Raw genomic sequence first — 26,601 nt, forward strand, 5'->3', positions numbered from 1 at the left:
GGTAGCGCTGCAGATTTTTTCTTTTAAATAATATTGTTGCATCCTGCACACAGTATTCTTTACCTTATGCTGGACTGTATATTCTATGTGCGTATCACATAGCCCCTGTTGTCACTCAGATTTTCTACACATATTATGTATATTGCTGCTCTGTTAGGTCCAGTGCAAGAGAAATATGTAGATCAAGAAGCTTTCACATAAAAATTCAACTTTTTTTGTATTGCAAATTAAATGTATTATAGCAGTGATTTTATCTTAAGCCTCTAAACAAATCCCACTCTTCACAAGCAGGTGCACCTTAGAATAGTAGCGGGGCAGTCAGCAATAAAGTAGAGAGTCTTCTGATATCCTCTCCCTATATCTTCTCATAGGGGAGAATATATGAAGTAATAGGAGGAGATATAGGGAGGATATATGGAGTAATAAGAGGAGCTATAGGGAGGATATATGGAGTAATAGGGAGATATAGGGAGGATATATGGAGCAATAGGGAGATATAGGGAGGATATATGGAGTAAAAGGAGGAGATATAGGGAGGATATATGGAGTAATAGGAGGAGATATAGGGGAGGATATATGGAGTAATAGGAGGAGATATAGGGAGGATATATGGAGTAATAAGAGGAGCTATAGGGAGGATATATGGAGTAATAGGAGGAGATATAGGGAGGATATATGAAGTAATAGGAGGAGATATAGGGAAGATATATGGAGTAATAGGGAGATATAGGGAGGATATATGGAGTAATAGGGAGATATAGGGAGGATATATGGAGTAAAAGGAGGAGATATAGGGAGGATATATGGAGTAATAGGAGGAGATATAGGGGAGGATATATGGAGTAATAGGAGGAGATATAGGGAGGATATATGGAGTAATAAGAGGAGCTATAGGGAGGATATATGGAGTAATAGGGAGATATAGGGAGGATATATGGAGTAAAAGGAGATATAGGGAGGATATATGGAGTAATAGGAGGAGATATAGGGGAGGATATGTGGAGATATGGGGGAGAATATATGGAGTATAAGGAGGACATATGGGGAGAATATATGGAGTAATATATGTCCTCCTTATACTCCATATATCCTCCCCCATATCTCCACGTATCCTCCCCTATATCTCTCCCTATTACTCCATATATCCTACTCTATATCTCCTCCTATTACTCCATATATCCTCCCTATATCTCCTCCTATTACTCCATATATCCTCCCTATATCCCCTCCTATTACCCCATATATCCTCCCTATATCTCCTCCTATTACTCCATATATCCTCCCTATATCCCCTCCTATTACCCCATATATCCTCCCTTTAGCTCCTCCTATTACTCCATATATTGTCCCCTATATGTTCTCCTGATACTCCATATACAATCCCCTATATCTCCTCCTATTATTCCATATATTGTCTCCTATATCTCTTATTATTCCATACATCCTCCCTATATCTCCTCCTCTTACTCCACATATATTCACTTTATCTACTATTACTCCATGTATCCTCTCCTATATCTCCTCCTATTACTCCTTATATCCTCTCACTATATCTCCTCCTATTACTCCATATATCCTTCCTATATCTCCTCCTATTACTCCATATATCCGCTCCTATATCTCATCCAATTACTCCATATATCCTCCCCATATATCCTATTACTCCATATATCTTCCCAATATCTCCTCCTATTACTCCATATATCTTCCCAATATCTCCTCCTATTACTCCATATATCCTCCCTATATCTCCTCTTATTACACCATATATCCTCCCTATATCTCCTCCTATTACACCAGATATCCTCCCTATATCTCCTCTTATTACACCATATATCCTCCCTATATCTCCTCCTATTACTCCATATATCCTCTCCTATATCTCCTCTAATTACTCCATATATCTTCTCATATATCGCCTCCTATTACTCCATACATCCTCCCCTATATCTCCTCCTATTATTCCATATATCTTCCCAATATCTCCTATTACTCCATATATCCTCCCTATATCTCCTCCTATTACTCCATATATCCTCCCTTATACCAGTCTTTTTTGTACTGGTAATTATTGTTGTGCGCATACCCTCTTTCACTTGTAAAGCGCCATGGAATAAATGGCGCTATAATAATAATAATAAATAAAAATAATAATAATGTCTCCTCCTATTACTCCATATATCCTCCCTATATCCCCTCCTATTACTCCATATATCCTCCCCTATATCTCCTCCTATTACTCCATATATCTTCCCAATATCTCCTCCTATTACTCCATATATCCTCCCTATATCTCCTCCTATTACGCCATATATTCTCCCTATATCCCCTCCTATTACTCCATATATCCTCCCCTATATCGCCTCCTATTACTCAATATATATTCTCCCCTATATCTCCTCCTATTACTCCATATATCCTCCGTATTCTCTCCTGTTATTACACCATATATCCTCCCTATATCTCCTCCTATTACACCATATATCTTCCCTATATCTCCTCCTATTACACCATATATCCTCCCTATATCCCCCCCTATTACTCCATAAAGCCAATCTCTATCTCTTCCTATTACTTCCTATATCACCTTCCTAAATCAATTATTACTATACATACTGTACCCTACATCACTTATAGCAAGCCAAGTTAATGAAAATGCAACATTACTGAATATAGGAGAATGCCGTCTTTGGATTGGAAGCAGAAATAGAAAGTGCATTTGTGTTTTTGATGGAATTTCTTTAGAAGCGGGAGCCTGTGGGGGAAAACTCGTGATGTTCTAATTTTTGCAGAAACAAAGTTAATACAAAACAGAAATGGAATCAGACCATTATGCTGAATGCAGAGGTCATAGAAAGTGTCACTTCACTAAGTGCTCATCTTCTCTGTATTGTATTGTGTTGCCACAGTTCACATTAGAATATTAGCTCTGCAGACAAGTCATGAGACATTCTTTCTCCTCGTGCCAGCTCACAGACCCTGTGGTTCCCTCATCTCTGTGTCAGCCTAATTTTATCGCAACACAATATAAAACAAACTTCCTTTGCCTCGGCACTAGAACAGCCTGGCCCTTCACCTGCGCCACAATTGTCTACAGTGCACAGTGAGAAAACTATTTTGATTTTCATTATTCACGAGATTCATAAATATTTGCAAATTAAAAGATCAGTTAAGGCCTGTTTAATGAGGAACTAATTAGACTTTGGGTTATATCTAATGTGTTTGTACTTGTTCCATTAAAACTAGGGCACCATCAATCAGTGTCTGTAACTGATACTGCAGGGTAAGGAGCGCTTGTGAGCTGCATATACAAATATGCACTTGTGCGGCTGTTTTTCTACATGTTCATTTTATATTGTAGTTATTGCCCGAAGTGTTATCGTTACTTAGAATTGTACATTGCTTGTAGACTTTTTACTGTGCGACATATAATATGGTGCAGTAAAATGCAGAGATTATTGACAAGACAATTTAGCTTACCGGCTGAAGACATTGATCAAGGTGATGTACGACAAGCCTGGATTTGTCATTGTGCTACACGTTCAAAGTGAAGGAGGTAGCTATAGGTGGCATATTCCTTGTATCATAACCCAAATTGGGCAGTGCAGAGATTATTATTATTTATTATTATAGCGCCATTCATTCCATGGCGCTTAACATGTGAAAAAGGGGGGCATACATAATAGGGACAAGTAAAATAATCATGAACAACACAAGGCACAGACTGGTACAGGAAAAGACAGGACCCTGCCCGCGAGGGCTCACAGTCTACAAGATGTGACAGTACAATAATAATTGATCAGTAATGAAATATTCATAGACCGAGTCATCTTAATATGCAAATAATAGCTTCAATGAACACAATGGACCTTGATGGTTTTGGGGGCACTCTGACCAGTCCGCTATATTCATAGACTGAGTTATCTTAATATGCAATTGATAGCTTCATAGTACACAATGGACCATGACGGTTGTGGGGGCACTCCCGACCAGTCAGCGTTACCGTGTTGAGCAATTTGTGCTCAGTATGGACAAGCATTTGCTCCTCACACACATTACTGAACCTAATGTGCCTACAATCTTGATGCCGGTTCTCCTTCCTTAGACAATATCTGGTAGATCATAAAAACTGCATATCAAGAATACCCCGCATGATCAACTATTTTGGTGAGGATACTAACCGAGGCGTTTAGTCAACACTGGTTTCACTCATCTCTAAACTGTAAAGGTCGGGATTTGTATTGAATTCCGGGTGTCCAGAGGTTGAACCCAAACATGGTCTTTTAAAAACAAGTCTGTGTCTGAATTTGAGTGCTGTTCGTATGCTAACCACTCGATCAAGAATCAGGGTGCTCGGGTACGTTGGGTGCTCGGCCCAGTGAAAGCTGCTCTTACTGGGGGTCAAATGACGTGTTTGGATGCTGTGTCCAAAAGGAAAAAAACCTACTTCCCTTTTTCAGAAATGCTCTATTTATGGCTGGCTGTATGTGGGTAGACAGATGAACTGGCCAATTATACTCGTTACTTGAGTCGAGCCTGTTAGTACGAGTCCCCATTGACTTATATGGGGTTTGGGAACAATTCAGGTCAAGTCTGGGTCCTGCATGAATTTTTCACTAAAGTCCGGCTGAACCTAAACATACATGGGTCTGTTCATCTCTAGTCATCACTATCTGGCCTTTGTCAAAGATGCTCAAATCCTTACACTTGCTCCTCTTTCCTGCTTCCAACATATTAACTTCAAGAACTGAGTGCTTACTTGTTCTTTAACATAACCCACCCTAACAAAGGTAACCTTGTAATAAGATAATCAATGTAATTCACTTCATCTGTCAATAATTTTAATGTTATGGTGCATATGTACATATGTTTATACGTCTATCTATCTTTTATCCATCCAGCTATCATCTATCCATCCATTCATTTATCTATCTATCTATCTATCCATCCATCTATCTATCTATCCATCCATCAATATAATCTATCCATCCAGTTTGTTGTCATACAATGCAGTTGTGCTGTGGTTAACATGTGTTATTTCTCCATTACCTACATCCTGACATAACCAGATATGAGAATCCAATAGAGGTACCTATTCACTATCACCTTTGTGTAGCGTTAGGAAAGATTAACTTACCATTATTCCACAAGGTACATTATAATATAGCTTAATAGTAAGATAATACATATCGGTAGCATAGCATTAGACAGAATATTAAGTTCCAAGAATGACTTATATAAGTCTTCAATGGATTAACTTCCTTTTCCTTCTCACAAAGCTGTATCTTTATAGAACTCTTTATAAAGGAGAGAAAATACATTACAGCTTCATATAATTAAAAGTTTTAATATGCTCAGGATCGATATTTCTGATCATTTCCAATCTCTTTTTATTTCACGATGATTATCGTTCTTAAATACAAAAAATAATAATGATTACACATTCAGCTCTCACTCCCCACCATCTCTCTATATATTGTATATTATAAAATATCTATATTTATATATTCAAAACCTTACATATATTTTGTCCCGCTGTTGAGATTTACATGGTTAACATTATAATATTACTACTATTTGCATACAAACTACACCATTCAAATTTTCTCAATCACAAAGTCTTCCGATACAGCTCCCCATTATGTTTTAAGGGTGTCCGGTTGAATCTCAAAGTAAACGTTCATTTGGTTTATTTAGGGTTAATTGCTGGCTTGCTTACTGGGTTGTCATTATCTAGATAGATTTCTAGACTTGTCTAAAATACATAGGAAATTGTACATAACTTGTGATAGTCACACCCTGTAATGCACCCTTATGGAATAATTAGAAAATTCCATTGTATTGACGGCTAAATAGCTATTTATGTTCATTTCATTTTCATTATGCTACAAAACCTATTGTTTGTTGTAGCCTAACATAGTTTAATTTCTTCTGCCATATGTTACAGGAGCTGATATAGTTGATAGTGAATCTATTCTCCTCCTTTAAGTATTTACACTACTTTTAAAAAGCTGTAATATTACATATCACATATATGTATTATTAGTGTGTGAGGAGGGTTTATGTAAAATTATGGCAGAAAATATTTATACATGTAGTTATGTATTGTATTGTTATAGTTATGGTAAAAAGGAGATTTACTATTAATTTGTGCACTGATGCATTTGCAGGCTGATGGGTGAAATGCTGTATATGAAGATTAAAAAAATACTAAATACTATTATATGGAGTTACAAGGAGAGATTTTACCCTATCGTTTGCGAAAAAGGACTGTGAAATGCATACACCTGAACACACACACATATATATTATATGATATATATACATATATATATATATATCTATACATAAATATACTGGTATATACATATTTTTACAAGCAGATGTATATGTATTTTTAATATGAAAATATATATATATATATATATATATATATACATATATATATACAGAATGTACCGCATCTTTATGGATTTTACTTGTATCAAAATGGAGGGTACCAGAATGTACCGCATCTTTATGGAATTTTACTTGTATATATATATATGTGTCATACAGATAGGGAATTTAGATTGTTATCCCCAATGGGGACGGTGTTGCTGATGTACGTAAAGCGCTGCAGAATATGTTGGCACTATATAAAGATAAAGATTATTTTTATCTAAAAATTACCTGCTTATCTAAAAATTATCTATAGGTTTTGTGCTATAAGAGAATAGATGAAAAATTGTACATATATACTTAGAGCTATATATTTAGACATTTGCCCTTTAAATACAGACTGTTGTGCTTTGTTTGGTCAAGTATTACACGTTTTTGTTATACGTTGCATGAACTTTAAACATGGTTCCAATGTAATTATATTGAGTTTGTAAAAATTGCCAATGCATTGAATATCTGGTCTCCACATTAAAAGGTCTCTGTTTGGCAGGAGGTGAATATAGGCTTGTGGATAGATTTATGGCAGATTATTAGCTCAAGACAAGAGTGATGAATAAAGCAAACGTTAATAACTCATTTTTTTCTTAGATAAAATTTCTCTTTTATTTACGTACATTTGAGCCCATCTTGATATAAGACCTTAAAACTTGCTTCGCTGTTATGAAAGAGAGCAGGGAGGGTATACTTTGTCAAGAGTGAAAGTGAAAAGAAAGGAAAATGTGTTTATAATAAGGGTGTGGGGGTGGATAAAGAACAATTAAGAGATGTGGTAAAAGAAAATTAAATTAGGAGATAATTAACAGTGATGAAACCATTTCTTTAACATATATTTAGTTAAAATATTGCGGGTAGAAAAAGATCCTTAAAATTTTAAACAACTTTCAGAATAAAGTAAAAACATAATCAGAACTCCATTAGTTACCGACAAGAAATGTTTCTGCAAAATATTTAATTTTCATATTGAAACTTGCTGGAAAAAAAAAGGTGGCAGACAGAGACGTTTAATTAATAAAGCAAACAAAGCTAGGCTATCACTTACAAATAAGAGTGAAAGATGAAAGCAGCACAAAAAAAACATTGTAAAAAAGAACGAGCCATACTTCAAGAAAAAAAAAGCTACAAGAAATGTAAATAAAAATCTAAGAATCGCATAGTAAAAGCTTTAGTAGAAGAGAACTAGAAGGCGAAAAACAAGCAGTAAAATGGTGAAGAGGCGAAAGGATGCTTTACTAATAGTCAAACGTGAATATCGCAGATATTGGAGAAAGTGAAAAAATAAAATAAAAATGGTAATTAAAAAAGTGTATCCAAAAACATGATAGTAAGGATTATCTGATAAATAAGGGTGTAAAAAAAGGATAAGTGGGAATAGAAGAAAATTTAAGGGAAAAGCAAATTGTATGTAGCTGTGTACTGCTAAACTAATTTGTGTGTGTGTATATACATATATTTATATATACCGTAAACTTGCCACTAAACTAGTAAATATGTTTGTGTGTGTGTATATAAATGTATATATATATATATATATATATATATATATAAAAAAATATCCCTCGTAATCTTGCTAAAACAGTAAGTATGTGTGAATATACAATGTGTATATATATATATATATATATATCTACCTATGTATAGATATATATCGTAATAGACAGAGTCAAATGTATAAAGATATATATATGTTTATATAGCCCTCGCAAATTTGCTACACCAGTAAATATGTGTGTATTTATACATTTTATATATATATATATATACATATAGTAAAAGACAGAGTCAAATGTATAAAGGTGTGCAATGGAACCCGTGTGGCTTGGAAATACAGATAAATCATATGTCTTTACGGAAAATGTAAAAAGAAAAAGCAAAACTTTGCGTTATGATGGAAAAAGTGAACTTAAAATAGCAGGATGTGGATAAGTAAATATGTTCACTAGGAAAATGACTACTAGTATAATAATGGATAAAATGTATAACTATACATTTCAAATAACAAGTAAAATAAATAAAAAAAAAAAATACATAAAAACTCACTACATTATAGAAATCTGGCTGGAATGACAAGCAAATGTACCTAAAATGAAAGCAGAAGAGACGAATGAAGGTCACCGCAGCACGTACAGCCACAGTCTCCAGTTCCGAAGGGGTTAAAATGAGATTGGGATAGTAGGAAGAGAGAGTGTATGAGGGAAAATGAAAAAAATCTGGGAATACAGGAGAGGGAGATTTACTCTGAAAAGCAGCGTCTTTAAAATGTGTGACTTGGCTGAAATATATTGTGCAGTGCCAGCAAAACCGCAGAGAACGAGTGAGCGAGACAGGAGTGGCAGAGAGAAGGAGTAGAGGGAGGAAAAAAGGAAAGAGATATTTCATATATCATTTCACTATTAATAGAGAGGTGGGTTGTTGGGGGGTTAATTTCAGAAGGAAAGGAGTGATTACTGTGCTTAGGTATTTTATGAAAAAATAAAAAAAAATCAACAGAGAGAATCTATATATACACGGACAGAAAACAGGCATCTGCTGCATCTCTACCCCTCCTCTGTCCACCCAACACACACCATCTCCAGCCATGAATGACTGTTTTACTTCTTGTGCCAAAACCTGTATGGCAAAAATAAAAAAACCAAAATAAAACAAAAATAAATAATAAAAAAGATAACAAGCCAGAATGGGGCAAGCAGTAAGACTCTGTCTCGTCAATATAAAGAAAGTGAAACGTCAAACTTTTGTGTATGCTTCATTTTTTTTTCAAGTTGTCTGTTTTGGCAAAACCTTTTTCTGCCTTCAATATTTTTTTTTCACGCTCTCTCTCAATCGCTTTACACCTCCCTCCTCCCTTCCCTCTCTTTCTCTCCCTCACTCCCCTCCCTTTTTCTCTGCCATTGGTTAGCTTCTTCAGTTCACTTTGCCAAAAAGGTGGGTCCATGCGAATCAGTCTTTCTCTCTTTCTTTTTTTTTTTCCTCTCTCTTTTCCCTGGCATCGATGCTGGCCACCAATTCAGCACGGAGAGTGAAAGCAGGAGAGGGGGAACGAAAGAGAGAGAGAGAAAGAGAGAGTTTAAACAGAAAGGAAAAAAAAAACAGCTCTTTTACTTGAGACTGGCTCTCGAAAAAAAATCCATTTTTTCCGTTAGACCCTTTTTTTTTTACCCCTCCATTAATTTTACTATCATCTATTTTTTAGATTGATTTATAATATCTGTAAAGCACATCAAGATATTTTACTTTCATTTTTATTCGACACACTTTTTTTTTTTTTTTGGATGGCTGTTTAGTTGTCTCTGTCGCTTTCCGTTTACCTGGAATTTTCGTGTTCATTTTTTTTTTTTTTTAAGGCCTTTGACGTTAAGAAATTGGTGTGTTTAATGAATATTATTGCACTTTTTTGTATAATTTAGAGTTGTTTTGTAAAACTTCCCCATTTTTAGAAAAAGGAATAGTTTGCAGCTTTTTTATAAATATTTTTTATAGGTAATTTTTTTACATTTTGTCCTCGATTTTATGATTCAGTTCACTTTTTCTTTGCTTCAGTGTCTGTATTCCTGAAATTACTTATCCATCCTATGCTCTCTATTTCTCTCTCGTTCTTATACCGATGAGCTCCACAATTGGATGGTTTTAAATTTCTACAGGAGCTTGATATGACACCAAGAGATGGTAACCATTTCCCCTTTCACACTTATTCCCATTATGTAGATAAAGCAGATATTATCACATTCATATAAAAAAATATATAAATAATGAATAGTAATTTTTGGTTCATAATATTTCAATGTTTGCTTTTTTTTACAATCATGTTTGATTTTTCAAAATATATCTTGATTTGCTCAATTTCTTAAAATCTATATATTTCATATTTCAGGATGAATTTCACCCCTTCATCGAAGCTCTTCTTCCCCATGTGCGCGCATTCTCATACACATGGTTCAATCTCCAAGCAAGGAAGCGCAAATACTTTAAGAAGCACGAGAAACGGATGTCAAAGGATGAGGAGAGGGCGGTGAAGGATGAATTATTAGGGGAGAAGCCTGAGATCAAGCAGAAGTGGGCGTCACGGCTCTTGGCCAAGCTGAGGAAAGACATCCGGCCAGAGTTCCGAGAGGACTTTGTCCTGACCATCACTGGGAAGAAGCCTCCGTGTTGTGTCCTCTCTAACCCAGATCAGAAGGGCAAAATTCGGAGGATTGACTGCCTTCGCCAGGCAGATAAGGTGTGGAGGTTGGACCTGGTGATGGTCATCCTGTTTAAGGGGATTCCGCTGGAGAGCACGGATGGGGAACGTCTCTATAAGTCGCCCCAGTGCTCCAACCCAGGGCTGTGCGTTCAGCCACATCACATTGGAGTGTCCATTAAAGAGCTGGACCTCTACCTGGCCTTCTTCGTCCACACACCAGGTAAGTCTAGTAATTATTGCACCTTATTCACACTTTCATCTTGTACAACCTTAGATACCCAACAGGACATTGCCAGTAGACCTGATAATGCTAGGTTGGCAGTGTTCCAACTAAAGAACACCTGCATGGAAAATAGGAGAGCTATCAAAGATATAAAGTAGACCACTGCAAGGTTTTTTTAATTGCATTTTCAATGCCTCAATTATACTTGGGCCTCAAAATGACAGGGGCCTAGCTCTAAATTTGAGGATCACTATATACACTAAGAAGAGGTTTCTTAGGCCTCAGATTGTATTTATACATATATTATTGCCATTTTAACTGCTATTTAATAACCTGCATTTTGTGCCTCTTGTTTTTATATAATTTCATATAATATAATTTAGCTCTAGCATGCAAAAAAAATAAGAGTGCATCTCCCTACACGGAGCAATGGTATGTTACAAGAACAATTATAGAAGTACATATTCTACAAATAAACAAAAAATCATTAACGAGTACATATCAGAGAACAAGGATAAGCATTTTTTATTGTCTTTTCATGCTTATATGTAGATCTAGAATCAAAAAATCTTTTAGATATAAACTGGTTACCTATACCCTATTTCAGAAAAATAAACTTTACGACATTTGCTTCTGATCCCTTAACTAACTTTTGCATAAACTTTTTATCACTCGATGAGAGTAAATATATTGTGTCTGTTATCTTTATAGTGCTGATGAAACATATTTTATCCAGACTGGTTTGTTTGGGTTACATCAGGTGAACAATATTCTTTTGTAAAATGTACCATACTTATCTTTTTCGACTTTCTACTGGTGACTGTTAAATCGGGCTGATTGAGGTGTGTGTACTAAGGTATTCCAAACATTTCTTAGTATATAGTATGGGTAAAGGACAGAAATGTGGAAAAAAAGCATAGTAGGCTTGCGCTAAAAATTGTTAATATATAAAAGAGCAGAAAACTTATTTTTTTTATTTTTTTTATATATATATATATATATATATATATATAATATAAATAAATAAATAGTCATTGCCACTAGTTATGGAAAGTGCTGTGAATTGGCAAACCGAAAATCTGTATGGCCTAATCATTAGAAATAACTTTACAAACTAGTTTTGAAGGTGCCATATTAATCTCAGTATTTAGCACTTCATATTCGATATACAGCCGAAAGTAGACAGGAGGGAAGAGAAGAGTCATCAAGAAAAATCTTAAATGTTATGCCACTTTGAGATGTGATTTTCTGCAGAGGTATAGAAGGTGTCCTCTACTTCAAAAACACAGAAAAAACCTGAACTCCTCAAAGGCCAATGTTCTGTTCCCACGTGGCGGATATGCTTCTGATTTTCTGTCCAGATATTGCGCCATACCGTATGAAGCAAAGTACATGAACTTTTTTAGAAACATCATCCATGTACTGTGGTAATATAAATCAGTGCAAAACGTTGGGTGTATTTTAAGGCTGTGTACACACAGTGCTTTTCTATATGCTCTTTTTAGTGCAGTTTCGTCACAAAACTGCAAGAAAGGCCTGATGCCAGCAAAGTCAACGACAATCCAAAAGTGTAGTGCACATGTTGAGTCTTTTTTCTATGCCGATTTGGTGCAGAAAATAATCTGCAGCATGTCAATTATTTCAGCATTTTTTACTGCATTTTTCAAAAGCAATGAAAAAAGCCTAAAAAACTAGGCAAAAATGTGTGTTTTTGCAGTGCAAATAATCTGCAGCATGTCAATTATTTCAGCATTTTTGTGCACACAGTACTTTTTTATTGTTGTTTTTGATGCATTTTTAGTGCAGTTTTATCACAAAACTGCAAGCAAATCCTGATGCCAGCAAAGTCAATCACAATCATGAAGTGTATTTTTTTTTGTTTTTCCATGCAGATTTGGTGCAGAAAATAATTTGCAGCATGTCAATTCTTTCAGCTTTCTTGCCTGCGTTTTTCATAATTGAAAGCAATGAAAAAGGCATGCGGAAAAAAAACCTAAAGACTAGGCAAAAAAATTTGTATTTTTGAGCTGCATTTTTCCTGCTAAGGGATCCAGAAATGGTGCAGAAATTTCTGCAACCAATTGCTCAATTTGCGCACATAGTCTTAACCTGCTGCATGTCAATTGTTTCAGCAGTCGCAATGCATAGGTTTGTGTAAAATATGGTTTTATCAGACTTTGTAGCAGAATTATAACTTATTATTCTGCACAGACAATGAGACGTGAGAGCAAATAATACTAACTGCAAAAGGAAAGGCCGTGTCTGTTAAATCCATATATGTTTGTGTGTGTAATATATATATAGTCTGTGTGTGTGTGTAATATATATAGTGTGTGTGTGTGTGTAATATATATAGTGTGTGTGTGTGTGTGTAGGTTTACATTTTTATGCCTTTTTAATCTTGTTCAATCAAAATTTAGCATTTCTGCTGGTTCCCAGCATGATACATGGCAAACAACAAGTTAAGGACACTAGCTCAGTTTGAGGCTCAGCTCCATTGAAAATTTCACATTTAGACAGTAGATCTTTATATAAAAAGTGTCCAGAAAATCATCAGTAGACTTGATTAATTACACTGTCAACATTTGTTTAATCGGACAATATATAAATATATACTGACCATCGAAACGTCCAAAAGTCATGAAGTAATGGACTTGTTTTTATTATGTTTACCCCTTTTGATACGTAAAAGGCCATGGAATAAATGGTGCTATAATAATAAATAATAATATTAAGTGTTTCATTTTTAGAAAGAGAAGATGCAATTCCTGTGGTAAAGGCAAAAAAGCATTTGCTGGTTAGAAGTGTTTAAGGTCAGGGCCCCTGCGGAGGAGGAACTAACCTCTGACCCACTATGTGTCACATTCACAGATCTCTGTGGGTGTACTGATTTACAGTGTCTGCCATCGTGTACAGGACTGTGTGACATTTATGGCCTCATCAACATAAATCACAACATTATTATCCTTTACAGAACATTTGACTTGAATACTCCACAGTATTTTTTAGATCATTATACTACATTCTTCCTTTCCCTTTTTAGCTATTTATATTTTATTTATATTATTTTTTTTTCTATTATACATCTGACATTCAGTGAAGTCTGAACATACAGGGCTTATTTTGTCTTCTAATTAAGGTGTACGTTATTGGAAATTATATTTGATTTTACAAATTCACAAAAAAATACCAGTAGGTACTTTAATCGAACACGGCTTAGCCATAGATAACAGGTAAAGTGATGGATGTAGCCTTTATAATAATCATATCACAAAGGAATAAACATAACCTGTGCTCGTATTATAAATATGTGCAGCCCAGAATCAGTTTTTTTATCTTTGTGCATTTTTTATTGGCTAACATTTGAAAATATGTCTATTTCCTATTACCCTGAATAATGCGGACCAGACTTCAACATACATAGTCGCTTTCATGAGGAGCATATGGAAGACAGTCACTTAGTGGTCTCCTGTCTTGTGTAACCCTGAATGCCACATAGCTCCTCCCTCCTCCAGTGTTGCTCTGTAGTGGGAGGAGCTAACTCCATGTTACAGAGCTCCTCCTTCCTGACTCACCATGTAGTGGGAGGAGCTGACTTCATGTCACATAGATCCTCCCTCGTGGCTCATCCTGTAGTGGTGGGAGCAGACTACATGTCATATGGCTCCTCCCTCCTGTCACACTTTAGTAGTAGGAGCAGACACTATGTCATATGACTCCTCCCTCCTGTGACCATGTAGTAGTAGGAGCAGCCTACATGTTATATGGCTCCTCCCTCCTGTCACACTTTAGTAGTAGGAGCAGACACTATGTCATATTTCTCCTCCCTCTTGTCACCGTGTAGTAGGAGCAGCCACTACGTCATATGGCTCCTCCCTCCTGTCATACTAGGAGCAGCCTACATGTCATATGGCTCCTCCCTCCTGTCGTACTAGGAGCAGCCTACATGTCATATGGCTCCTCCCTCCTGTCGTACTAGGAGCAGCCTACATGTCATATGGCTCCTCCTTCCTGTCACCTTGTAGTAGGAGAAGCCTACATGTCATATGGCTCCTCCCTCCTGTCGTACTAGGAGCAGCCTACATGTCATATGGCTCTTCCCTTCTGTTACCCTGTTGTAGTAGGAGCAGTCTACATGTCATATAGCACCTCCCTCCTCCTGTATCATTCTTTAGTGGGAGGAACAGACTCCATGTCATATAGCTTCTCCCCTGTAGTAGGAGGAGCAAAATTCATGTAATATAGTTTCTCCCTCATCTAGTGTCACCCTGTAGTGGTAGGAGCAGACGATATGTCACATGGCTACTCCCTCCTGACTGTCACATTGTATTAGGAAGAGCAGACATGTCATATGGCTCCTCCCTCCTGACTATCACCCTGTAGTGGGAGGAGCAGACTTCATGTCATATAGTTCCTCCCTCCTCCTAAATCACCCTTTAGTAGGAGGAGCAATCACATGTCATATAGTTCCTCCCTCCACCAGTGTCACTCTGCAGTGGGAGGAGCAGACACCATGTCACATAGCTCTTCCCTCATCCAGTATCACCCTGTAGTAGGAGGAGATTCCATGTCACATAGCTCCACTCTCATCCAGTGTCACTCTGTTGTCATATCAACAGACTCCATGTCACATAGCTCCTCCCGTGTTAGCCTGTAGTGGGAGGAGCAGACTCCATGTCATATAGCTCCTCTCTCCTGCAGTGTTACCCTGTCATGGGAGGAACAGACTCCATGTTACAGAGCATCTCCCTCCTCTCCCCAACTGGAGGGTGAAGCAGACTCCATATCCCATAGCTCCCTCTGCCTGGGTCACCCTGTTGTGGGAGGAGCAGACTCTTTTGCACAAATCTCCACCTTTATTATCTTACCTTGTGGTGGGAGGGGGACAGTTAATAGCACTTATCAATTGTTTTGCTCCTCTTCACCAGTATCACCATGTGGTGGGAGGTGCAAACTATCAGATAGCCTCCTCCAATTTATGCTATCCTGTATATGGTCGGAGGTTCAAACTATCGGATAGCCTCCTCCGATTTATGCTATCCTGTATATGGTGGGAGGAGCAAACTATCAGATAGCCTCCTCCGATTTATGCTATCCTGTGGTGGCCAAAGTATGACTATTTCAGAACCTGCACACCTTGGTCTATCTGTTTGGGAAGAGAGGGAGAATATACCATGTAAAACTCCCAAGTTGTCCAGTTTCTTGTATATGGGAAATTGTCTCATTACCACCATCTGTATTCTGTTTGTTATCTGTAAAAGGAAAATTCATTTCTGACATAAACATGAGCAGCTGAATATGATAGGTCAGCAATCCTCATCTAAAAGATTTCACTGATTTATACAAGGCTTTGTTAACCCACTGAGGTGGGGGGGGATCCACCAAAATAAAATAAAAAAAATGTATCTACAACTTTGACTAATAAAATGTTTAGAAACAGAACATATAAATTGTCTCTTGGCTTAGGCCTAGATAAAATCTAGGCCTAACTTTTGCCCCCCATGTATATATGAAATCTTAATTCACAGGAGATACACGTTATACACAGTATTTTTATGCTGATATATGTCCTAAAACCTTAGGAACAAGTATGAAAAAATACTAAAATACAATATATATATATTGGAAAAATATATAGGTTTTAGATAGGCCATGAAATATTGAAGAGAAAGTTGATATTCTGAGATGACTAAAAACTCTGCTAACCCCCCCAAAGAGGCTGAATATTTGAATCTCGTCTGATCTTGTCACCAAGGTCTAAATGAACATTTACCTTACTAAGGAACTTAAAAAATGACCAGTAAGGTTCAGATGTGCCACAATCAGGCCGGTGTCCTACTTGTGATTGCCTCGCGTGTATCTCGCGCGAGGTTCGCTGTGCATCACCCATCACGGACTCACACTCTGCTCACAGGAGCGGGTCGGTTGCATGCATCTCTATGCAGCCAACCCGCTCCTGTGAGCAGAGTGTGAGTCCGTGACGGGTGATGCACCGCGAAACTAGCGCAAGATACATGGAAGTTTAGATAGAGCCATTGACTGAACTTTCATTTGGCAGTCAAGAACCTCTCATAACTTCCCATTCATGCTCGGCCAGGTGCTCTTGTCCTTTCATTGGGGAAAGAGGAAAAAAAGTCTTCTAGAAACTCAAAAAATTGTAAAAAAAAAAAAAGGGGGCTGAGAGCAAGACTAAAAAAAACCTCCTCTTTGTCTTGGACTCCAAAACTCTAGCCAACCACATAAACTTTAGTAGATAAAAAGTCAACATAATTTAGCTTCATAACAACTTTTGGTCATGAGTTTGACTTCATGGTTAGCTCCATTTGAGATATTAATAAACCTTGCGAGATCCAGTATTTGTTGGTGCTCAGATTTTTTTTTACTAGAAAACAGCTTCTGACATTTAAAAGTATTTGTCTTCTAGGACTTCACTACCTTATGTACTGTACATTTAAAATGGATTCTTATAGGCCCATAATATCATCATATCCAAACCCCTCTCTCACTGTGGCAGTAGGTACAGTCTATCAATATTATACCTAAATTTTCCATATACTTAGTCTCTCACTGCCATGTCGTTGTGTCCCTTTGGTTTTGACGGGAACCCCTGGCAATGAAGGAGTGACTCTTCTCCTCCCTCTTATTTTTATGTTCTCTGATCCAACTTTTCTCTTGCCAAATAAACAGGGGAGCAGCTGAATTTCCTCTCACGGAGACATCTGTGATCGAACAGACGTTGGGGACAGAGTATGGGGACTCTGGCAATCCTTCCTTCCTGAGGTGGGGGAAGCAGGGCGGTACAAAGGAGAGACCCTGAAGGTGTCAGTCAAAAGAGACAGAGCCCTACATAAAAATCCATTGGCTTCATTGTGTCTCATTCAATATAAATTCCATTACACAGTTTATTTCATTTATTCAATTCCCATGCTCCATTAACAGCTGTTTGTTCACACCCATTGCAAAAACCCAATCAGTGACTACTTTCCTACTAGGTTAATTTTGAATAAGATGATATAAATGAAATAGTGAATGAAACTTAGAATGTAGTTCAAAAGACAACGAGAAGCCATATTACTACTGTAAGATGATTTAAGGGTAAGAAGTTTACAGGGTAATAAAAGCATCAGGAGCCAAATTATTTTATTCTTTCCTATTTAATAAATTAGGTTACTATAATAAGAGGTTGCAGGGTAATAAGAGGATCAGGAGCCGGGGTACTGTAATAAGAGGTTACAGGGTAATAAGAGGATCAGGAGCCAGGTTACTATAATAAGAGGTTACAGGGTAATAAGAGGATCAGGAGCCGGGTTACTGTAATAAGAGGTTACAGGGTAATAAGAGGATCAGGAGCCAGGTTACTATAATAAGAGGTTACAGGGTAATAAGAGGATCAGGAGCCGGGTTACTATAATAAGAGGTTACAGGGTAATAAGAGGATCAGGAGCCGGGTTACTGTAATAAGAGGTTACAGGGGTAATAAGAGGATCAGGAGCCGGGTTACTATAATAAGAGGTTACAGGGGTAATAAGAGGATCAGGAGCAGAGTTACTGTAATAAGAGGTTACAGGGTAATAAGAGGATCAGGAGCCGGGTTACTGTAATAAGAGGTTACAGGGTAATAAGAGGATCAGGAGCCGGGTTACTGTAATAAGGGGTTACAGGGGTAATAAGAGGATCAGGAGCCGGGTTACTGTAATGAGAAGTTACAGGGGTAATAAGAGGATCAGGAGCCGGGTTACTGTAATAACAAGTTACAGGGGTAATAAGAGGATACAGGGGTAATAAGAGGATCAGGAGCCGGGTTACTGTAATAAGGGGTTACAGGGGTAATAAGAGGATCAGGAGCCGGGTTACTGTAATAAGGGGTTACAGGGGTAATAAGAGGATCAGGAGCCGGGTTACTGTAATAAGAGGTTACAGGGGTAATAAGAGGATCAGGAGCCGGGTTACTGTAATAAGGGGTTACAGGGGTAATAAGAGGATCAGGAGCCGGGTTACTGTAATAAGAGGTTACAGGGGTAATAAGAGGATCAGGAGCCGGGTTACTGTAATAAGGGGTTACAGGGGTAATAAGAGGATCAGGAGCCGGGTTACTGTAATAAGGGGTTACAGGGGTAATAAAATGATCAGAAGCCAGTTTCATATTATGTGACATAACAAGCAAAATACAAATACAGTAACTGTAGAACCCTTCAACAGTGACAATATTGAGCTCAGAATATGGATTTCTGATATTAAACTACAGGGTTAATAGCTTGTTCTGAAACTTTTTGAAACACCACAGTGGTTATAATAGTCTGCATAGCATGTTCCAGTAAGTCAAGGGTTCAGTTGAGGACAGTAACCTGCACCTGTAAGTGACATTTGTCTCTGCTTTGTCCTCTGGTTAGTTTACCCTGTGTGTGTTTGCTCTGGCAGAGGGGAGGTATTCTGAGGTGTACAGAGGTATATAAAAGAGGGCAGAGCTGCTCTTACACAGTGGAGCATTGTGCGCCTGCATTTGTGTTTATTCACAAATTAACCCTTCTGCTCCTGTTCTTTTTTTTTACATTCTCTTTTATGTGAATTTCCTCCTAAGCTTTCAGTCTCTTTTATTATGGTGTAACCATACCAGTTGTGTTAAATAGCTGTATATCTTACCTAATTGCCTCTTTTCTTTTGTGTGATTTAACTTTTGCAGACGATCACTATTCCTCATGTTTCCTACACTGTTCATTGTTTACATTTTGCCCATATGATAATTATCCGTGCACCTTTTCATCATGTTTTTCCTAATTATTAACCCATATTCAAAATATATTGCAACAATGCGTTCTAAATATTAATAATTAACTTTTGAAATTAGTTTCAGAAGTTTTCCTTAGGCCTAATTGAGAGGTCCATTTTTTTAAAAGAAAAAGTACCGTTTTTGTCAGTGTTTTGGGTCAGATTTTCATCAATGATTTTCTCGTATACATAAAAAAATTGCAAAGCTTTTCCTACTCATGGATGGCGATGTGTGCTGTCTGTGATTTTCATGGACCAATAGACTTGAATGAGTAATCTTGATCCAAGACTCAGATCAAAAATGAACAAAAAAACCATGGGCAAGTAAACAGTACTATAACGGGTACATGTTCTATCCGCGAAAACCATAACTAGAACTCAGAAGTGAAAAACGGGCAACTGAGTGAGACCTTAGGCTGTGTTCACACATGATATCACATGTGAACACAGCCTAAAACTACAATCTAAAAAATGGCAGTGTGATTTCAGTCAACCCTACCTATTCATTCATGTCACTCCTTCATAAGTGTAAAGAAAGGTTTTGTTGGAATTCTTTATATTATAGGGATACTTTAGTAAACTTTACAACACAAATGTCAATTGGTGCAACAAACACAATCATAAACAGCAATGGTAGCAAAAAAAATAATTCAGTAGAAATTCTAATGTTAATAAAAGTCTTTTAGGGTACATTCATATCTTTTGTATTTTAATTAATGTATCCTTAGCACATGGGTTATTCTTTGCAGGACGGCTCTGATGGCAGATGCACAAGGCAGTTAGTAAAGCAGGCGGTCTTTGGCTCAAAGCTTTAATAGTGACAATGTATTGTTCGCCTTCTAGAAACAAGACTACTTCAGAATATTGTATTTGTTGAATGGTGCAATGTAAGGCCCCATATAAGTCTAGGGATGTTTGAACTATTACTCGTTTTTGGCCTGAGCCCTAGGCATGGGAGGAGTGGTAGTAAAGCACCCATTTATTATTTTTGTGTCACGATGTGACTGTGGCTGTCACACTAGATATGAGAGGACTCCTGACGAGCGGCGCAACAGAATGGGAACACCAGGGCAGTGTATCGCCAAGGGTGGGGAGGGCCCCCGGTGAATAAGACAACTCAAATGGTACACCAGGGACGCTAGGTAGAGGGGAGTGGAGTCACCTTCTAACACTCACTTGAGGCTGAATCCTACATTTCCCAACATCCCTATATGGGTCCTTCCCCCCCTTGCGCCGTTACATGCCTAGGTCCTCGCTGGACCTAACCTCACCCTGACTAGTGAAGGCCAACAAGATGCTAGACTCATCACTACAATAAGACACACGAGGAAGGTAAGACAAATGAGTGGGAAAAGACATCGCAGCTGCACTATTAACAACACCACAGGTATGCAGCGATGAGCTCCTTCAACATGGACAGTATAAGTATGAGCTATAGCCGACATAGGGAGGAGTGAGGAACAGATACTTATAGCACAAGGGAGTGGCTGTAGTTGAGGTTACAACTACTTGTTAGATCACTGCAGGATAGAAATGAAACTTAAACCCTTTAATACCAGAATGAAATATGCACCAACTCAGGGTAAATGACGAGAAGGCACTAAAGCGGATCTGCGATCCACAATACACTGTGACCTTCTGATCTCAGATCCCCCAGAAATCACATTAGGCCGTGACACACACGTGACATTTTATTTATGTCTGGCTACATACTACACATACTGTACATACTGCATTTTATACTTATACAATTAAGTAAATTTAATTGAGCTTTTTTTAGAATTTTTTACAGTACAGATGCTCACTGTATTTCACTGTATCTTAACAATATTAGGTATTGGGACATAAACTGTTGCTGTAAATTTTGTGACGATTACAAAAGACAGCAATTTAGAAAGTCGACATGCTGAAAAAGAGTGGAGGGGAAAAAAAAGGAGAGTGAAGCCCGACATACACATTAGATGGCTGTCGGCAAAACAATGCTTCGGCCAATTGTTCAGCTTGTCTGCTTCTGCCATACACAAGAGTGCTCGCTTGGCCCAGAGCTCCTGTGTTCACTATGAAAAAGCCACCGACAGACATCTCTGCTGGTGGATTATCTGTAGAAGAACAAAGAGATCAGTTGTCCACAATCGACATGGCCAATCCACATCTCCCCTGACGATCAGTTGGCCAGCACTCTCACATTAGAGAGTCGGGCGAACCTGTAGATATTGATGGGTGCAGCTGACATTAATCTAATGTGGATGGAGAGACTTGAAGCAAGTCATCTGTGAGGGCATGTGTAAAGACCCCATACACATTGCTGATATTGGAGGGATTGACCAACCATCCAATTTGTATTAGGGGGCCTCTTAAGTCTTCATTGACATTATCTTAGATAAGGAATGGACCGTTTTAATTTTTTTTGTTGTGTGGGAAGCTAATATTAGATGAGTCTGGCAGTGTCTCCTCATTGCAAACTCATGAGCACTCTCTGGAGCTGGAGTTGAGCATTCATGTGTATGGGGCAGTAAGGAGAGATAGCTAGCTGCCAAACCTTTTTACTGATGACAGTTATCTAAGGTGTATAAGCACCTCAAGGCTCAGTTTATACATCAAAGTTTTTCGATTAATACTTTTATTATTACAAAACATTGTAGAGCAATTAATTACGCGTTGTGAAATTTCAATGGAAATTAATTGATTTTATTTCTAACACTGATATCAGTGTTACGGAAGCATCTGTCATCCCATCTCAGCAGGGCTTGTATGAAACATGGTGTGGGTACTAAAGTTTTGGATACAAAAAAATTGCCAGCATATTTTGATTTGGAGTACTGATGATCATCTGATTTTAGTGCTTTCTTCTGAAATCTCTGCACCTCACTCGATGTTATACAACATAAAAAATGAAACACATTTTCTATTTGATACCACCATTTGTAATACTAGGCCATCCTTTGCTTGTAAAATGGCAACCCTTTAGAGGACCACTATAAAAATGGTTTCATCCAGTAATTTGCAGATAACCACCAACCCCTTACTTAGATAAGCAGTCAAAATGGCTTGGGGTGCATTTACAGTAGCCGATTATTGGGATCGAGAGTTCCTAAGAATGCTCCGTTTTCAATAATCGGCGTGTGTAAATAGGCTGCCAAAATGCTTGTTCATCAAGTGAAATTATTTTTAAAGGGAACCTGTCAGGTGCAATATGCAGCCAGAACCACAAGCAGTTCTGAGTGCATATTGTTATTCCCTGCCTAACCGTCCCTGTATCTAGAAGTATGGATAAAGAGATCTTTAGAAAAAATATTTCTAAAGATTCTTTATAATATGCTAATGAGGCCAGTGACTAGTCGCAAGGGTGTTAGTTCCCTTGGCTAGTCGGCCTCCTTTTGTATGTTAGCACGCCCACAGGGGCGTGCTAACATGCTAATGAATGCGCAGCGTCAGAGCCATGGTCACTCTCACCTCAGCTGCCACCGCTGGTTTTCGGCTCAGAGCACACGATCAGAACGTCCCCGGATCTCTGGTCATTCGCACTACACCAGTTTGAAGCTGGGACGCGTACATAGTGCACATGACTGGAAGTCCGGGACTTCTGATCATGCGCACGGAGCCGATATCCAGCGTTGGGGTCGGTGGCAGTAGAGAGAGGTGAGATCGACCATGCCTCTGAGGATGCGCATACATTAGCATGCTACCATGCCTACTGGGGTGTGCATACATGCTAAGGGGGCCAACTAGCCAAGTAATACTTTTTCTAAAGATCTCTTTATGCTACTAGATGCTGGGACAGTTAGGCAGGGATTAGCAATATGCACCCAGAACTGCTCGTGGTTCTGGCTGCATATTACAGCTGACGGTTCACATTAAATTTACTTAAAAATATTTTTTGTCTGCAGCAGATCACTCGGCTTACATGCAACTCAATCGTAGCCATTTAACGCTGCAGTTCAGCTAGTCTAAAAATGCACCCTCAATGAATAAGTTTCCTAAAATGCCTATGAAGAACAATGCACAATATTTCAAAATTAAATATACATAAAATGTTGAGTCCCTTTGTAAACAATTTGGCTGAACTCATGTTCAGTTGGAAGACAGTTTATTCTTAATTTGTGAATAACAATAAATGTAGAATTTTGGTCTTCTTCTTGTAAAGACCAGTGGATTATAGGAGCTTAGGTTACATAGTTTATTGGGTATTCTCAACTTGTGTATTCAGCAGCTCACAACTCTGCAGTCAACTTATCTGCTGGTTTCTTGGGGGGAAAGGAGGGCCGGTGCTCCTCGAGTGACATTTTGTGTCAGTTGTAGAGATGGAGCACAACTTGGGCTAAGCTTTATAGTTCTACTTCAGTTACCTCTGACTTCTTCTGTAGTCTACCCTGTATTCACTGTATTTACATACTGATATATGGCATTTGAACAAAAACACAGCTCAGGAGCCGTGATTAAGTGAACTCCTCTGGAAGTTTCCCATACTGGTGTCTGGTGATTTTGCAAGGTTTATAACAGCAACCTGTCAGGAGCTGAGAGAGAGTAGGAGAGAGGTGAGCAGATAACACCTGTAGAGTACTCAAAGGGCTGGAGAGAGGTGGGACCTAAACAGTTAACTCCTCTGCTGGAATGTAACTTCAGCCAGAGTCACACTCGCAAGAGTCTCGCATTGCATCACCCGGCACGGCCACACACTCTCCTGACATGAGCAAGTTGGCTGCATGTATTCTGTGTAGCTGAGATGCTCCTATCCGGATAGCAGCAGGCTGTGCCGAGTGATGCGATGCAAGACTCGCGCGAGTCTCTCAAGTGTGACTCTGGCCTTCTGCGCACACTCAGTCAGGCTCTGGTGGGTGAGTTCCTTGGAAAAAAGCTGTAGACTAAGCAAGATAAAAGTTCTCATATGAGAAGAACCGTAGCCGATAGAAAAAGAAAGTCAACTCCTAACTTGCTCATTTTCATGCAATCTAACTAACTAAAGCAATTGAATAACATAAGAATACTCCTTTTAAGCTTAGCTGTTGAGTCACATGACTGACTATAATAATAATAATAATTTTATTTATATAGCACAAACATATTCCACAGCACTTTACAATTAAGCTGGGCAAGTTCAGACAATAAAGACAATGCAAAGTAACACAACAGTTACAGTAGGAGTCAGAGGCCTGCTCGCAAGCTTACAATCTATAAACTGCTGGATGAAAATAAACTACTGTTTCTTAGGGCGACAAAAAGAATATTGAATGCAGTTAGGGCCTGTGCACACGGTGCATTTTTTGATGCAGTTTTTCATGTGTTTTTTTTTTATAAACCTGCACCAAAATCTGCATCTCTATGCTGAAGTCAGCAAAGTCTATACGTTTTCTGAAGTGCTTTGCACACCTTGCTTTTTTTTCTCTTCCAGATTTGGTGCAGATATTTGTGCAGAAAAAATCTACAGCATGTCATTTGATGGGACATTTTTTACTGGTTTTTTTGGCCCTTCCATTCATTGACTTAACTAAAAAAACCATGGAAAAAAAAACGCACCAAAAATGCAGGCAATTTATGGTGCGTTTTTCTTCCAGAAGGTGCAGATTTCATGCAGAAAACTTCTGCACCAAATCTGCAGCCTGTGCACATAGCCTTATGCACATAAATAGAAGAAACAAACTAAAGTTACTCAGTGTAATAACAATAAAACTATGGATTCATAGTATTACTGAACTTACGTAAATTGAACCTGAGAAATAATATTAGGTGAAAATGATATTTTGAGTGTTCTCATCTATCCTTTGCATTCACTTTACATAAAAGGATGCTGTAGGAAAAACACACAGATGTATCAAATATTTGTATAGGTTAGATGGATAACCAAAGGGTGTAGGAAATCAATGTTTTAGTTTTTGTACTTGGAAATGGTGCGGAAACCCCACCCAATCGCTGGAGAAATATTGAAAATCCCATTTAAGTAACTCAGTTTTAAAAATTAAGATGAGCTGACACTATGAATAAAAAGAAAAATATCCGAATGTGTTTTAAAGTAAAGGCGATTGCATATAAAGATTTTAACCTTCTCTAAAATATTTTTTTCAATGCCAAAATAAACTAACCATGGAAGGGAGAGCATTTGGTGATGTTTCCCCTTTAAAAGTGAAGTTCTGTGGTGACCTAATGTCTATGGCATGTTTAATTAGAATTCTGTACAACACATGTATACACTTTGTCTGTACTCTCAATCTGCAGTTAGCCGGTCTCTGTGCACACGCTCTAACTCACCACATTGTTTTGTATATATATAAAGTACAAAAAAAATCCTAATTTCAACAATGTGTCCCAAGTGTCTCCGGCACTGACAATGTCCCAGTTAAGTTCATCACAAGTGGGCCAATCGTGGTGTATGGCGTAAGTGCCAAGATCACAGTGTTCAGTTTGGCCTCCGGGGAAGGTCTGAAAAGGGGTTTGTCTACCCCCGCCCTGGGAGCATTCCTGCTTTTTACAGACACAGGACAGTAATGTTATGCTGTCGGACTCCCTTGCAGTGCTGTGAATGACTGGTACTGTTATATATGATGAAGATATTGTCAAATTTCTTGATTGTCATAAAACCAGGTATAAGAACTTTACCAACTTCTACAATCTTTCCCACTATAATATACCATATTTTTAATTTTATAAGACGCACCGGATTAAAAGACACACCCCAAATTTAGAGGAAAAAAATATGGGGTCTGTCTTATAATCCGGTGGTAGAAACACTGCAAACTGCAGCACCTACAGTCAATGGCCGCCTGTGTAGCACACAATCTGGTGGTAGTGGGACGTCAGTCCAATATCAAGGGATCACTTGATTCCACATACCATGCAAAAAAAGCAGATGACAGCGTCCTCTTGAGTGAAAACTCTTTCCTTTTTATTCCATCATAGTGCACAAAAATATGCAACGTTTCGACACAGAATGTGTGCTTGACAAAGACATTCTGTGTCGAAACGTTGCATACTTTTGTGCACTATGATGGAATAAAAA

At 38.0% G+C, this 26,601-nt stretch overlaps 1 protein-coding gene across 7 annotated transcripts in view; it reads left to right on the forward strand.

Moving 5' to 3' along the window:
- NFIX (nuclear factor I X) overlaps positions 1-26,601 on the forward strand; it is a 222,059-nt gene that overhangs the window by 90,493 nt on the left and 104,965 nt on the right. For 6 of the 7 annotated variants that reach the window (XM_075346549.1, XM_075346550.1, XM_075346553.1 and 3 more), the window contains one exon: positions 10,310-10,841. In XM_075346549.1, the coding sequence (XP_075202664.1) occupies positions 10,310-10,841 (532 nt within the window). Of the gene's footprint in view, positions 1-9,427; positions 10,105-10,309; positions 10,842-26,601 lie in introns of those variants that run through there. The other variant, XM_075346552.1, reaches the window with a different exon arrangement.

The sequence above is a fragment of the Anomaloglossus baeobatrachus genome, chromosome 4, assembly GCF_048569485.1.
Source record: "Anomaloglossus baeobatrachus isolate aAnoBae1 chromosome 4, aAnoBae1.hap1, whole genome shotgun sequence".
In the NCBI taxonomy this organism is placed as follows: domain Eukaryota; kingdom Metazoa; phylum Chordata; class Amphibia; order Anura; family Aromobatidae; genus Anomaloglossus; species Anomaloglossus baeobatrachus.